An 11,779-nucleotide genomic window follows, 5' to 3' on the forward strand; every position below is an offset into this window, starting at 1 on the left:
GACCCAGCTCACTCTCCCCAGAGCAGTCCCCTCCTTTCTTACCCCTCCCTCTCCCCTGGCATCACCTTCACCTTCCGCACTTCCAAGCTCTAAGGGCCCTTCCTTTACCACTATAACTTGTAGCCTAAGCCCATTTCTTCTACAAATTACTTCTACCTCTGTGATTTTCCAAATGAATGTTCTCTTATAGTTTGAGCCACAACTCAAGGTTGCTGAACCCAGGTCTGGTCTGACCCCACTGGTCTAACACCTGGTGCTGTCCCACCGCCTACAACAGACTGAGCACCTTCTAGGCGCCACACCTGTTCTGAGCGTTGGGGCGACCGTAGGAAACAAGTCGCCACGGGCAGGGGTTTACTGGCTAGTGGCGGACAAGACAGCAGCAAAGCACCTCCGTGTGCGAGCGACCAGCGCGTCGGGGTGACGGTGACGACGGGCTGCGGAGGAGTGTACCTCCCTCCCGGAGCGCCTCCGAACCTGGGGCTCAGGTGGCACAGGAAGCACATTCGGCGTGAGAAGGGACCTGGCAGTGCACCCCGGCGGCGCCAACATGAGGGGCTCGCCGCCAGGACGCCTCCCGCAGTCCCGTACTCCCGGCAGTCCCGTGGCCCGGGCGCTTCCAGCAGGTACACCCACCTGGCCCGCCAGCCCCGTCCGCGGCTTCACGCCCCGCCCGCCGCCTCTAGGTCCCGCCCCTCCGCTTGCTGGTTGCTCCATATGCACGTAGCCCCGCCCCGTCGCTTTACGTTCCGCCCCGCCCCGCGTCGCTCCGCCTCACGTTTCCGCACCGCTGCTTCACGTCGCTCCGCCTCGATCTTGAGGCCCCGCCCCCTGCACGTCGCCTCTGCGCGCCGTCCCGCCCCACGTCGTCCCGCGTCGCCCCGCCCCGCGCCGCTCCGCCCCGGGGCTCTCGACGGCCGTGGGGATGGCGGCGCACCGGCTGTGGGCGCAGCCCGGGGGGCTCCGGGCACTGCTCGGCCGCTTCAGCGCGGGGCTTCTTCCCGGTGGGGCCCGAGGCCTGCACGTGTCGCCGGCCCCCTGTGGCAAGAACCTGCTCAAGAAATTTGCCTCGAAAACCAAGTACGACGTCCCGAGCGCAGGGGGTAAGGGTGGGGCGGTGCGCTCGAGGGAGGGGGCGGGGGCCGGGGTGGTGCCCGCGGGGCGCGCGTGGTGCCCACCGGCCTGGGGTCCGCGGGCGGCGGGGGTCCGCGGGGCCACGGGGCGGCCATGGGCCCACGAGGCTGGGGACGGCGGGGCCCACGGGCACCGCTTCAGCAAGCGCAGCCTCTGCACGTTAAAGGGACGACTATTGAAAGATCACCGGCAGTTCCACTGCTCTGTTAGCATTTGCGTTTTTCCTACCCAACCTTTTTTCTGCCCTTTTATAGCTGAGATAGGAGCTTTAAGTCTCCTAAATGAACGTGTGACGCAGAATGACGTGTACGTTTATTGATTCTTGTTACCAGTAGCATTTTTCAGGAGAGGAGTTCCATCAAATAGGGAAGGAAACTAGAAAAACATGAAAAGTTTTCTTTCCATGTTAATGCTTTCCATGTGGGTGGGCTTAATCTGAGAAATAAATTTGAAAGCTTGTCAGGATAGATTTTTATGGTAAGAGGTAAATATAATGAAATGTGTTAATTAACAGACTGCTTTTGTAGATATACGTGGTAGATTTTTGTTTGTTTTAATAGACTTTATTATATATATATTTTAATAGAATTTAAAAAATTCTTTTCTTTATTGATTTTAGGGGGAAGTAGGGAGAGGAAGAGAGAGCTAGAAACATCGATGAGAGCCCTGGCCGGTTTGGCTCAGCGGTTAGATCATCGACCTGCAGTCCAGAGAGACCCAGGTTCAGTTCCCGCTAAGGGCATGTGTCTCAGTTGCTGTCCCTGGCCCTGGTTGGGTCCTGCGAGTGGCAGCCACTCGATGTATCCCTTTCATGTTGATGTTTCTCTCTCTCTCCCTCCCACTCTATCTGAACAAAAAATGAAAAATGTCCTCAGGTATAAAAAAAAAAAGAAAGAAACATTGATGAGAGAACATCCATTGGCCACTTCCTGCCTCCTGCATGTCCCGCACTGGGGATCGGGCCCACAACCTGGGCATGTGCCCTGACCTCTTGGTGCATGGGTCGATGGTCATCCATTGAGCCACACCAGTTGGGTGGCTTTTACACTTTTAATTGTTAAATTTTAGCACTTCTTACTTAGTGGAGCTACAAGATGCCTCAGTTCTAGAATCAGCCATTTCTCCAAGGACCTTTGTTCCCTTGTTGGACAATGGCCTTAGAAGCTGTGCTCTGAGAGCTGTCTTTTGGGTCCTTTCAGCTGACAAAGCAAAAAAATAGGAGTTTATCTTAACTCCTGTATACACTTATCTATGCTGTGTGTCACCATCTGTATCTGTCACAAGTGAAACTTGAGTTTGTACAGATCTCCAACTCTAATCCATGACCACATGGACCATTCTAGCTTCCTTTCCTTGCTCATCTGGGACTTCCCCCTGCACCAGGGAGAAGCACCTGTTCACTTAGTTGTTCAACCCCAGAGTTGTTCATCTACACCCCTTGGAGACAGCTGTATCAGGTAGGGTGACGTGCTCACGTGCAGTTGGGTAGGTATATTTTTAAGATCCTCTTTCTGTACCTTTGGGACTAGAAGTAGACTTTGAGTAAAAATTTTGAGGTTTAATTAAAACCATCTTCTGTCTTGCCCAGTTAGGTAGATTCCTAGTTTCATAATATCAGTGTCCAAGTTCAGCTCCTTAGAAACAGTTTTATATCATAAGCTCAAGTTAGCTTATGTAACTTCTCTTTAATTTGCTATCAGTATCCAACATAATTCTTTTTTTCTTTAAATCTTTACCTGGGGATATTTTTTCTGTTTATCTTCTGATAGAGTGGGGGTGGGGGGGGGAGAGAAATATCAATGTAAGAGAGACACATCAGTTGGTTGCCTCCCGCATGACTACGGCCAGGGCCGGGGATCAAACCGCAACCGAGGTATGTACCCTTGACTGGAATCAAACTCGTGACTCTTTGGTCCGTGGGCTGACACTCTAACAGTTGAGTCAAGCTGGCCAGGGCAGTATCCAACATAATTCTTATTTTCTCACCATAGGAAGAAGTTTTGGTATGAAGGCCCTTCCCTGGGTTCTCACTTGGTAAGTAGTGTGGCAGCGATGAGCCACTTCACAGCCTAGATGAGCACAAGGTTCCAGAAAATCGGCAAAACTCTAGCCTGGCAGCCCATCCATCTCCATATTGGAGAGGACAGAGTCTGTAGGGGTGAGACTAGTTGGTCCATGGGTTGATGCCCAACCACTGAGCCACACCGGCTGGGCCTGGCAGTAATTTTTATCTTGAAGGAATGGCAGGTAAAATGTGAAAGGATCCAGTTCTATAAAATAAAATATCTTAAGCTAAGGTGATTGAGCATAACATTTGTTTCGTGTTTATCAAAGTGTTCAAGTTCTTTCCAGCTGCCTGTTTTTTAAGTTAGTACAAGTTTTTTGTACAGTCTGATGTTGGCCTTTGTGTCTGTTCTTAATGCAGACTTACAAGCCTTCCCAGTTGGAATTCCTAACAAAGAGCACCTCAAAGCAGACCAGGAAGGAAGACCATGTGCGCCGGAGGGCCCTGAATGGCCTCCTCTACAAAGCACTCAGTGATATGCTGTGCACCCCTGAAGTGAGCCAGGAGATCTACGACCTGAATGTGGAGCTGTCCAAGGTGACTGCAGGGGCCAAACGAGAGAAGTGAGGCCAAGGACTGCTTGCCTAACCCTTAGGAAAAGGGCGCCGGGCCACTCACAAGGTCTTTAGTTTGGGTTGCAGAAGTGATGCCAGGTGTGGCCGTTTACGTACTAAAGGCAGATGGAGGGACTGGTGCAAAAGCAGGGGCGGGGCAGCTCCGAGTGCTGGTCAGTAGCCCAGGAGGTGTGATGGCGTGGAGCGTTCCGGGACCTGCGGGTCAGATGAGAAGTGGACATGACTGCCTTTGTCTTAGAGTAAAGACAGAGGTGACTGCCTGCCGTTTGTCCACTGAGAGTGAGGTTAACCAAAGGGAAATAATGAGAATAGTGGCAGTTCGGGTGTTTTGGGGAGCGCTATGGGCTTGGGGTGGGGAGGTGAGAGTTTGGTTTCTGAACCTACTTCAGCTGTGAGTGTGCAGATGGCAGCCTGTGCAGTGCACCTGGAGAGCCGGCTCTCGAGTGGTGGACATGCTGAAGACTGCTGCCACGTTGGCCCATCTGTGCACTGTGGGCTGAAAACCCACTGACACTGAAAGGGATTCGCTGGGGGTGGGGGGTCAGGTGTCTCTGACCTCAGACTTCTCCGCCTGCCGTGTGTACTGGAGGACGACTGCCTCTGCCGAGCAGAACACGCGCACCCAGGCCGCCCTGCGGAGAAGCGCAGCGCATGTGAGGTGAGGACGCTTTGCTTTGCTTTCGCAGCACCTGGGATTTTCCCGGCCTGTTTCATGGTGTGTGTTTGCTTTTGAGGGAAAATTTGGAAGCATTTTTTTCCCCACCCGAGGATATGTTGGGGTGTGTGTGTGTTTTAACTGAGTTTAGAGATAGAGGAAAGGAGGAAGAGAGAAAAAGAAACATTGAGCACTTGCCTCCTATAACCTAGCTATGTGCCCTGACTGGGAATTGAACCTGCAATTCTTCGGTGTATGGGACTACGTTCCAACTGAGCCACTGGGCAGGGCTGGGAGCACTGTTTTGAACTTTAGAGTATAATTCCCATTTTCATATAAGTAACCTAAGTAAGTGTTTTTCAGAGTGTGGCCCTGGATCCCTAGGGGACCCTGAGGTATTCAGGGGAGGTTCGTGAAGTTGAAGCTGTTGTCACAGTGAGATGTTGTTTGCCTTTCTCACTGTGTGGACATTTGCACTGAGGCCACGGTGGGTAAGACTGCTGGCCCAGAGGCCCTGTGGTCACTAGCTCCCTGCCACGTGCTCACAGTAGAACAGCACCAGTTTCACTCGAGAATGTCCTTGATGGATAAGCAAAAGCTACCAATTTCATTAAATTTTGATGCTCGGGTACACCCTTTTTAGTATTGTGTGTGGTAGGAAGTGTGCGTGGAACCTCCGCTGTGTGGGGGTGGGTGGCTGTCCCTGGGGGGATTGCTGCCTGTGCTGAAACAGACGCTTCCGCTTGATGGAGCAGGAGAACCGGCTATGGTTTTCCAGGTTTGGGTATTTGACAGACACTTTCTGTAGATGAGCCAAGCGAACCTGTCACTTCAGGGAAATCAACTGACCATACTTGTTACCAGTTCTAAAATTCAGGCTTTCAAGTGAAAATCAGAATTTTCGAAAGCATATCTATGGCTATGAGTTTGACAGCTTCCCAGTACTTACAGCCTCTTGATGAGATTGGTGTGATGCTAACAAATATGGTCCTGTATGGTGAACGTGTCCGTCAGCCTTCTGAAAATCTGCACACTTGGTGACCCAGTGCTTCCAGGTGACCAGTGCATGAGGTTACAAGATCATGCACTGGAAAAGGTCAAAGTGCAAGAGAGACCAGGAAGTTCAGTGTGACAGTGAGACATGCTCATTGGTCTGGTTTTGATTCCATGTGGCAGCTAACCTTTAAAAAACCGCCACGCGTTGTTGTTTAGTATCTAAAAGAGCCACATTTTCTTAAGGATGTTCAGATAGCCCTCATTTTTCAGTCATAGATCTATGTGAGGCCAGGTTTTCTTTTCATATTTCAACCAAAATAACAGGACAGATTGAATGCAGATGTAGACATGAGAATCCAGCTGTCTGTCATTAAGGTGGGTGTTAAAGAGACGTGTAACTGTGTATACTGTGCCACCCTTTCCAATAATTGTGTTTGGAAAATAGTTACTTTTCATTTAAAATGTCTATGTAAACATTTAGTGAGGGTTTAAGTAATCAATAATTTATTGCTTTTTAGAGAGAGAGAGAAAAACATCTATTTGTTATTCCCTTATGCATTCATTGGTTGAATCTTGTATGCCATGGCTGGAGATCAAACCTGCAACCTTGGCTTCCTGGGATGATGCTCCATCCAACGGAGCTACCCGGCTAGGGCCCAGTGGGTTTACTTTAAATGAATTAATACATCTTTTTTAAATTCTTAGTTTTAATTTATAGCAAATATTGATAGATGTAACCCCCATAAACAAAAGATCTTTAGGGTTTTGAGTAATTCTTTGAGTATAAAGGGGTCCTGAGGTTTTGAGAACTGCTAAGCTGGGTGATAGTAAAGAAGTTATTCAGTTTTCTCCTTAGGCTTAAAAAAATCCAGAAACCCTACCAACCAGCACTCAGAATTGGAATCCCTCCTTCCTGCTTCCTTCTGCTTTCTCTGTTGCTCTCACCTCTCCGCTCATATCATCCTGCGTTGTCAGGAGAAGTGGGCAGATGTTGAGAAGTCAGAGTTGTGCAAGGAGCTGGTGTTTCATGTCATCTTTGTAGCTCTCCTGCATGGTGATCACTGTCCCTGTCACAGTGGTCCCTACGGGTCTGCACAGGGGTGTACTGCAGGATGGTCAGTTAATTCATTTTCACATTGAACGGAAAAAAGAAAATGAGAGATTTCCAACAAGTATTGACATAACAGTATTATTTTCTGGTTGGTTTTTAGGTAGGTAGAAAATCAGGTAAACAGTGTCCCTTTTTCCTACTCTTCAATCCCATATTTATGTCTTTGTGACATTATCACATATTTTTGTTTCTGATGCCATCACACCTCTCCTGTCACTGTCACCTGCTACAGCTCTAATCTGCATTGTCTCCCTCCAGGCACCTTTTGATGTCCCAGCAGACTCTGAGGAACGTGCCACCGATAGTGTTTGTTCAGGACAAAGAACATGCAGCTCTAGCTGAGGTGAGGCTTTTAAATCATAGACTTGATGATGTGAACCTTTACATGGGTGAGCCTTCTAAAAAGATAATACATACAGTTCACAAAAGTGATACCTGAAAGGGTACAGATGGAAAGACACTCCCATGCTCGTTCACAGCCTAGATCACCAGATGTAACCTTGCTTTCTGGCTCTCAATTTTTTTTTTTAATCCTCACCCAAGGATATGTTTTTATTGATTTTAGAGGGAAGGGGGGAAGGGGGAGAGAAAAAGACATCAGTGTGAGAGAAACATCAATCAGTTGCCTTCCCTACGAACCCTGACTAGGAATTGAACCCGCAACCTAGGTATGTGCCCTAACCAGGGATTGAACCCAAGACTTTGTGCTGTATGGGACAATGCTCCAAACAATTGAGCTACTCTGGCAGGGCTTTATTTATTTACTTATTTTTTCCTTTGTTGATTTCGGTGAGAGAAGAAAGGGGAGGGAGAGAGAGAAACATCCATGAGAGAGAACATTGATTGGCTGCTTCCTGCATGCCCCCAACTGGGGATTGGGCCCACAACCTGGGCATGTGCTCTGACTGGGAATCAAACTGGTGACCTCTTGGTGCAGGGCCGACGCTCAACCACTGAGCCACACCGGCCGGGCAGATTTTTTATAATGCTTGTCTCTAACTCTTAACTAGTGAACCAGATTTACAGCTCTCAAGTTACAAACTGGAGGTAGTCGAAGCTGAGCTTACCACCACCTCTCACTTCCTGGGTTTCAATCCACCTGTGATTATTTTACACCATTAAGGCTTACAAGGTTTGCATTCTGTCCTGTGAATATAGCTTTGGTAATTGTTTTTCTTTTCCTTTCTTCAGCTGTAAGTTAAGTATTAAGATCTATAAATGTGTGTGTGTGTGCGTGTGTGTGCGTGTGTGTGCGTGCATGTGCGTGCGCGCGCCTCCGTTGCGGTTAGCTTCGGCCCCAGCTGGGGTTATGTGGGTGGCAACCAGTCGATGTGTTTCTCTCACATCAATGTTTCTCTCTCCCTCTTTCTCTCTCTTCCTTCCTCCCACTCTGTCTGAAGATAAATGTAAAAATATCCTTGGATGAGAATTAAAAAATAAAAAAATAAAAAACAAAGTAGGGTACCATGGGGGTGCAGCTAGCAGTGCAGCATACAGGCTGTGTCAAGCTTGCAGAAGCCGAGTGTGACAGTGGGAGGGTGTGTGCCAGACGTGCTCAAGAGTGTTGGTGGCAGTTTCTCGTGGACACCCAGACCTGTGTTAGCAGTGGAGCAGGTGAATGTGCTCTGGTACAAGCCCCTGCACCCTGCCACCCCAAACAGTCATTACCTCCCCTACCACCCGCCTGATTTTGCGCCTAGGTTAGTGTGGCCTGCTTATATTTCTGGAAGGTCACATAAATAGAATCTGACAGGATGTTGTCTTGCCTCTGGCTCAGCACTGTGTTTTGAGGCGCATCCCTGCATTTCATGGGTAAAGAGCTTCTTTTATAGGGGATTGGTGTCCATGGTGGGAACACACTGCAATTGTTCTACCCCACTTGCTGGTGGACAGTGTCCTCTTGTCCATTTGGGGCTGTGATGGGTGAAGCTGCTGTACACCATCTTTGGATGTGTGTGGTTTCTTTAGGTCAGCTTACGAGTGCGTATTTCACTGTCAGGAAGCCTCCTGTCTGCTAAATGTGCATGTCCTCAGGGTCTGGGGTCATCCCTTCTTCTACAAGGTCTTCAAACCCTGCTGCTTTTTATTTCTGCTGATTGTCAGGTTGTGGCTCGTCGTGTGTGACCAAGTCCCCGTCAGAACATGTGCTGCGAGCCTTTTGTCCCCGTTGGTCTTTGTTTTGAGTCTCGTCAGTCTGTCCTGTTTCTGTGCACTGATTGAACTCCTGGTTCTGCTTCTTGGCACATTTGTCAGTTTTACCGATGCCAGTGGAGGGCACTGCTTTCTGTTGCTGCGGATGACGGGCTATCTGGGCAGGCGCTGGAGGGGTACTGCCCCAGCGGGCTGGCTTGGTGCTGGCGGCCTTTTTCCAAAACACAATCCTGTGCAGAGCAAGCATTTAATAAACAGTAAATGTTACTTGTGTAACTCAACTAATACCAACTGGTTTTTCGTAAATGTGACTAGCATTTACAGATTTTAATGTTTTTGAAACAACTGTTCGTCCTGGCTGGTTTGGCTCAGCAGTTAGAGTGTCGGCCTGCGGACCAAAGAGTCCCAGGTTCAATTCCGGCCAAAGGCACGTACCTCAGTTGCATTTCGTCCCAGCCTCAGTTGGGGTTGTGCGAGTGGCACCCAATTGATATGTTTCTCTCACATTGATGTTTCTCTTTCTCTCTCTTCCACTCTGTTTGAAGATATATGTAAAAATATCCTCGGGTGAAGAAAAAATAAAATTAAAATTAAAAACTAAGAAATAAAAAGAAACAACTGTTCATTATCAAAGAAAATGTGATCATTAAAATAACAGCTGTTTGAAATCACAGGCTGTTGAATGGCGAAGTGGCACCCGAAGGCCCGGGGCATGGCGCAGGGCGCAGCGCGTGGGCTCTGACGCAGCAGGAGGGTGTGGCTTGCTGAGCTGCCCTCTGTTCCTTTCCAGGTGGACCGGTTACTGGCAGTGGCTGATCTTGGGCCCCCCGATGAAAAAGAAGACCTTCCACAAAGTGGCTTCAGGTGATGCATGTGGATATCTGTCATCCTTGGGCAGGTGTACGGGTGTGGAGTTGCGTATTCCATGGCACCTGCAGCGGGTTGGCAGCTTGGCCCTTGATGTGCTCTGTGGCCCAACCCCACTCAGCTTGCAGCAGGCCCCAGTGGTGCTTGAGGATGGTGCCCCATGCCTCACTGAGGCTGTCAGGAGGTCCTCTGGGCAGTGCCGGGGCCTCTGGCGGCTGTGCTCACTGCAAAGACTTGTTAGGTCAGGACTGTGTGTCTCCCTCCTCATTTGCTCGGTGTGTTTTCATGGCATGCTGACTTCAGGCCCAGCCCTGTTCCAGCACTCAGCATACATCTGTGAGCTGAATGGAGGGTGGTGGCTCAGGAGTTTGCATTTTACTGGGGGAGGCCAGCAAGAAGCCACAAACATCACAGATAAGTAGATGGGTGAGTCACATTGCAGGGTGAGCTTCAGAAGGGGTGGTGGGGATTCGAGGGGTATATGTAGAGGGCTGGTCTGGCAGGGGTCAGCCATGGCCTGTGCTCCTAGATCAGCTGCATCTGCCTCACATGGGCCCTGGCAGGATCTTGGGGGACCCACAGGACCCAACTTGACACACAGTGGGTGCTGTACATGGGGATCACTGAGCTGGAGCAGAGGCCTCAAGCTGCAGGGAGTCTGTGTGTCCCAGACCAGTGAGGAGCCATCCTGGGTAGAGGCAGGTGGAGAGCCAAACTGTAGGCATGGAACCTTCCAGAATGGAGTGTTGTGGGGTTTAGCTTTGTGACATAGCCAGATTTTGGTTTTGACAGCATACTTTCATTTTGCTCTCAGAATAGACTTTCACTTAGGTTCATCAAGTAACTCAAGTAATAGATCTAAAAGACCCTTCCAAAGTCCTGTTTAATGATCCTAGTACCCTGGCCACATGTAAATGGGGAAGAAATGTAAAATGTGTCTGATGACCATGCAGACATTGCACTGAACTGCCATGGCCTGTGCCACACTCAGGCACCAGGGCGCTGGTGATTGTTCCTGGTAGGAGGGTGTCAAAGCCAACCCCACTGTCTTGTCCTCCACGACTCCATCAGGTGTACCTTCGGACAGTCATCGGCAGAAATGTGGGGAGGGGAAGCGCTAGCTCATGAGCTCCCATGTGGTTGTTCTTGTGTTTCATCTGAGCTTCTCACCTCCAGGGACCCTGAGCCCCCAGGTGCCCCATCGCCAAGTGACACCCTGGGCCCTGCCATGCACTCGAGTCTGTGTGGGATTGATCATGAGGCACTCAACAAGCAGGTTATGGAGTACAAGAGGAGGAAGGAGAAAGAGGGCAGGGGTGAGAGCCCAGCATGGCTAGGACCAGAGCACGTGGCTGAGCTGACAAGGCAAATGAAAAGGAGGAAGAAGAAGGCCAAGCCTCGTGTGGACGATGACCTCTCCCCCAAGAACTACTCATGGAGGTTAGTGAGTGAAGACGAACTGGATGGTGGCAGGGCCCTTCGCGAGGAACTCACCCCAGGACACAAGGGGGAGCTCTCAGAAGCAGAGCAGGAACTGAAGGCCGAGGGAGGCGGTCACAGAAAGGACTGAAGTGACTGTTAAGGGATTACGGAGGGAGGGTTGGAGGCATCAGCTCTGCACCTGCTGGGAATTCTGCTTTGAGAAGCACAGCCATTTCTAGTGTTTCACGGGAGAGTCTTTGTATGCTGCGCAGTGGAGTTGCAGGGTTCTCTCAACCCTGTTCGCTGTCACCGTGGAAAGTACGTAAAAACCTGTAGATTGATGACAGTAAGGTTGATCCTCATTATTTACAGATTCCATGTTGGCAGGTTTGCCTCCATACTAAGATTTCTTTCTTTAAGTTGTTTTTTTTTTTTTTAAAGATTTTTAGAGAGAGGGAAAAGGTGAGGGAGAAAGAGAAACATTAATCAGCTGCCTCCTGCATGCCCCCTAATGGGGACCAAGCCCACAACTCAGGCATGTGCCCTGACCATGAATCGAACCGGCAACCTTTTGGTGCACTGAATGGTACCCAACCACTGAGCCACACCGGCCAGGACTCACTAAAATTTCTTTGTAACTCCGAACAATACTTGGGGCACGTTCATGGTCATTCCTGGATGTGCCCAGAGAAGTGAAAATTGGAGTCATGCGATGCACTAATCCCCAGTTAGGTTCAGACTAGGCAATGCTCTGCCTTCTTGTTTCTTCTCATACTGTAAACAGCTGCTTTTCAGGGTGTATT

The 11,779-nt window shown here is 49.7% G+C and overlaps 1 protein-coding gene across 2 annotated transcripts; it reads left to right on the forward strand.

Moving 5' to 3' along the window:
* Window positions 1-924: 924 nt before the first annotated feature.
* On the forward strand, window positions 925-11,339 carry RBFA (ribosome binding factor A). 2 transcript variants are annotated; one of them, XM_036245679.1, is made up of 7 exons: window positions 925-1,080; window positions 3,126-3,168; window positions 3,560-3,736; window positions 4,320-4,432; window positions 6,795-6,879; window positions 9,478-9,551; window positions 10,731-11,339. In XM_036245679.1, the coding sequence occupies exons 1-7, from the start codon at window positions 926-928 to the stop codon at window positions 11,122-11,124; spliced, it is 1,041 nt and encodes a 346-aa protein (XP_036101572.1). In that variant the 5' UTR covers window position 925; the 3' UTR covers window positions 11,125-11,339. The 2 variants fall into 2 exon arrangements, with proteins under 2 accessions (XP_036101572.1, XP_036101573.1); XM_036245680.1 differs by lacking the exon at window positions 925-1,080 and adding an exon at window positions 2,126-2,591.
* The last annotated feature ends 440 nt before the right edge of the window (window positions 11,340-11,779 follow it).

The sequence above is a fragment of the Molossus molossus genome, unplaced genomic scaffold, assembly GCF_014108415.1.
Source record: "Molossus molossus isolate mMolMol1 unplaced genomic scaffold, mMolMol1.p scaffold_m16_p_6, whole genome shotgun sequence".
In the NCBI taxonomy this organism is placed as follows: domain Eukaryota; kingdom Metazoa; phylum Chordata; class Mammalia; order Chiroptera; family Molossidae; genus Molossus; species Molossus molossus.

Excerpts from the sequence above, each read along its gene's own strand:
- RBFA (XM_036245679.1), top strand. The coding sequence starts at position 926 with ATGGCGGCGCACCGGCTGTGGGCGCAGCCCGGGGGGCTCCGGGCACTG. Across the intron at positions 3,169-3,559 it reads CTTCCCTGGGTTCTCACTTG|ACTTACAAGCCTTCCCAGTT; the intron begins GTAAGTAGTGTG and ends TTCTTAATGCAG. Across the intron at positions 6,880-9,477 it reads AACATGCAGCTCTAGCTGAG|GTGGACCGGTTACTGGCAGT; the intron begins GTGAGGCTTTTA and ends GTTCCTTTCCAG.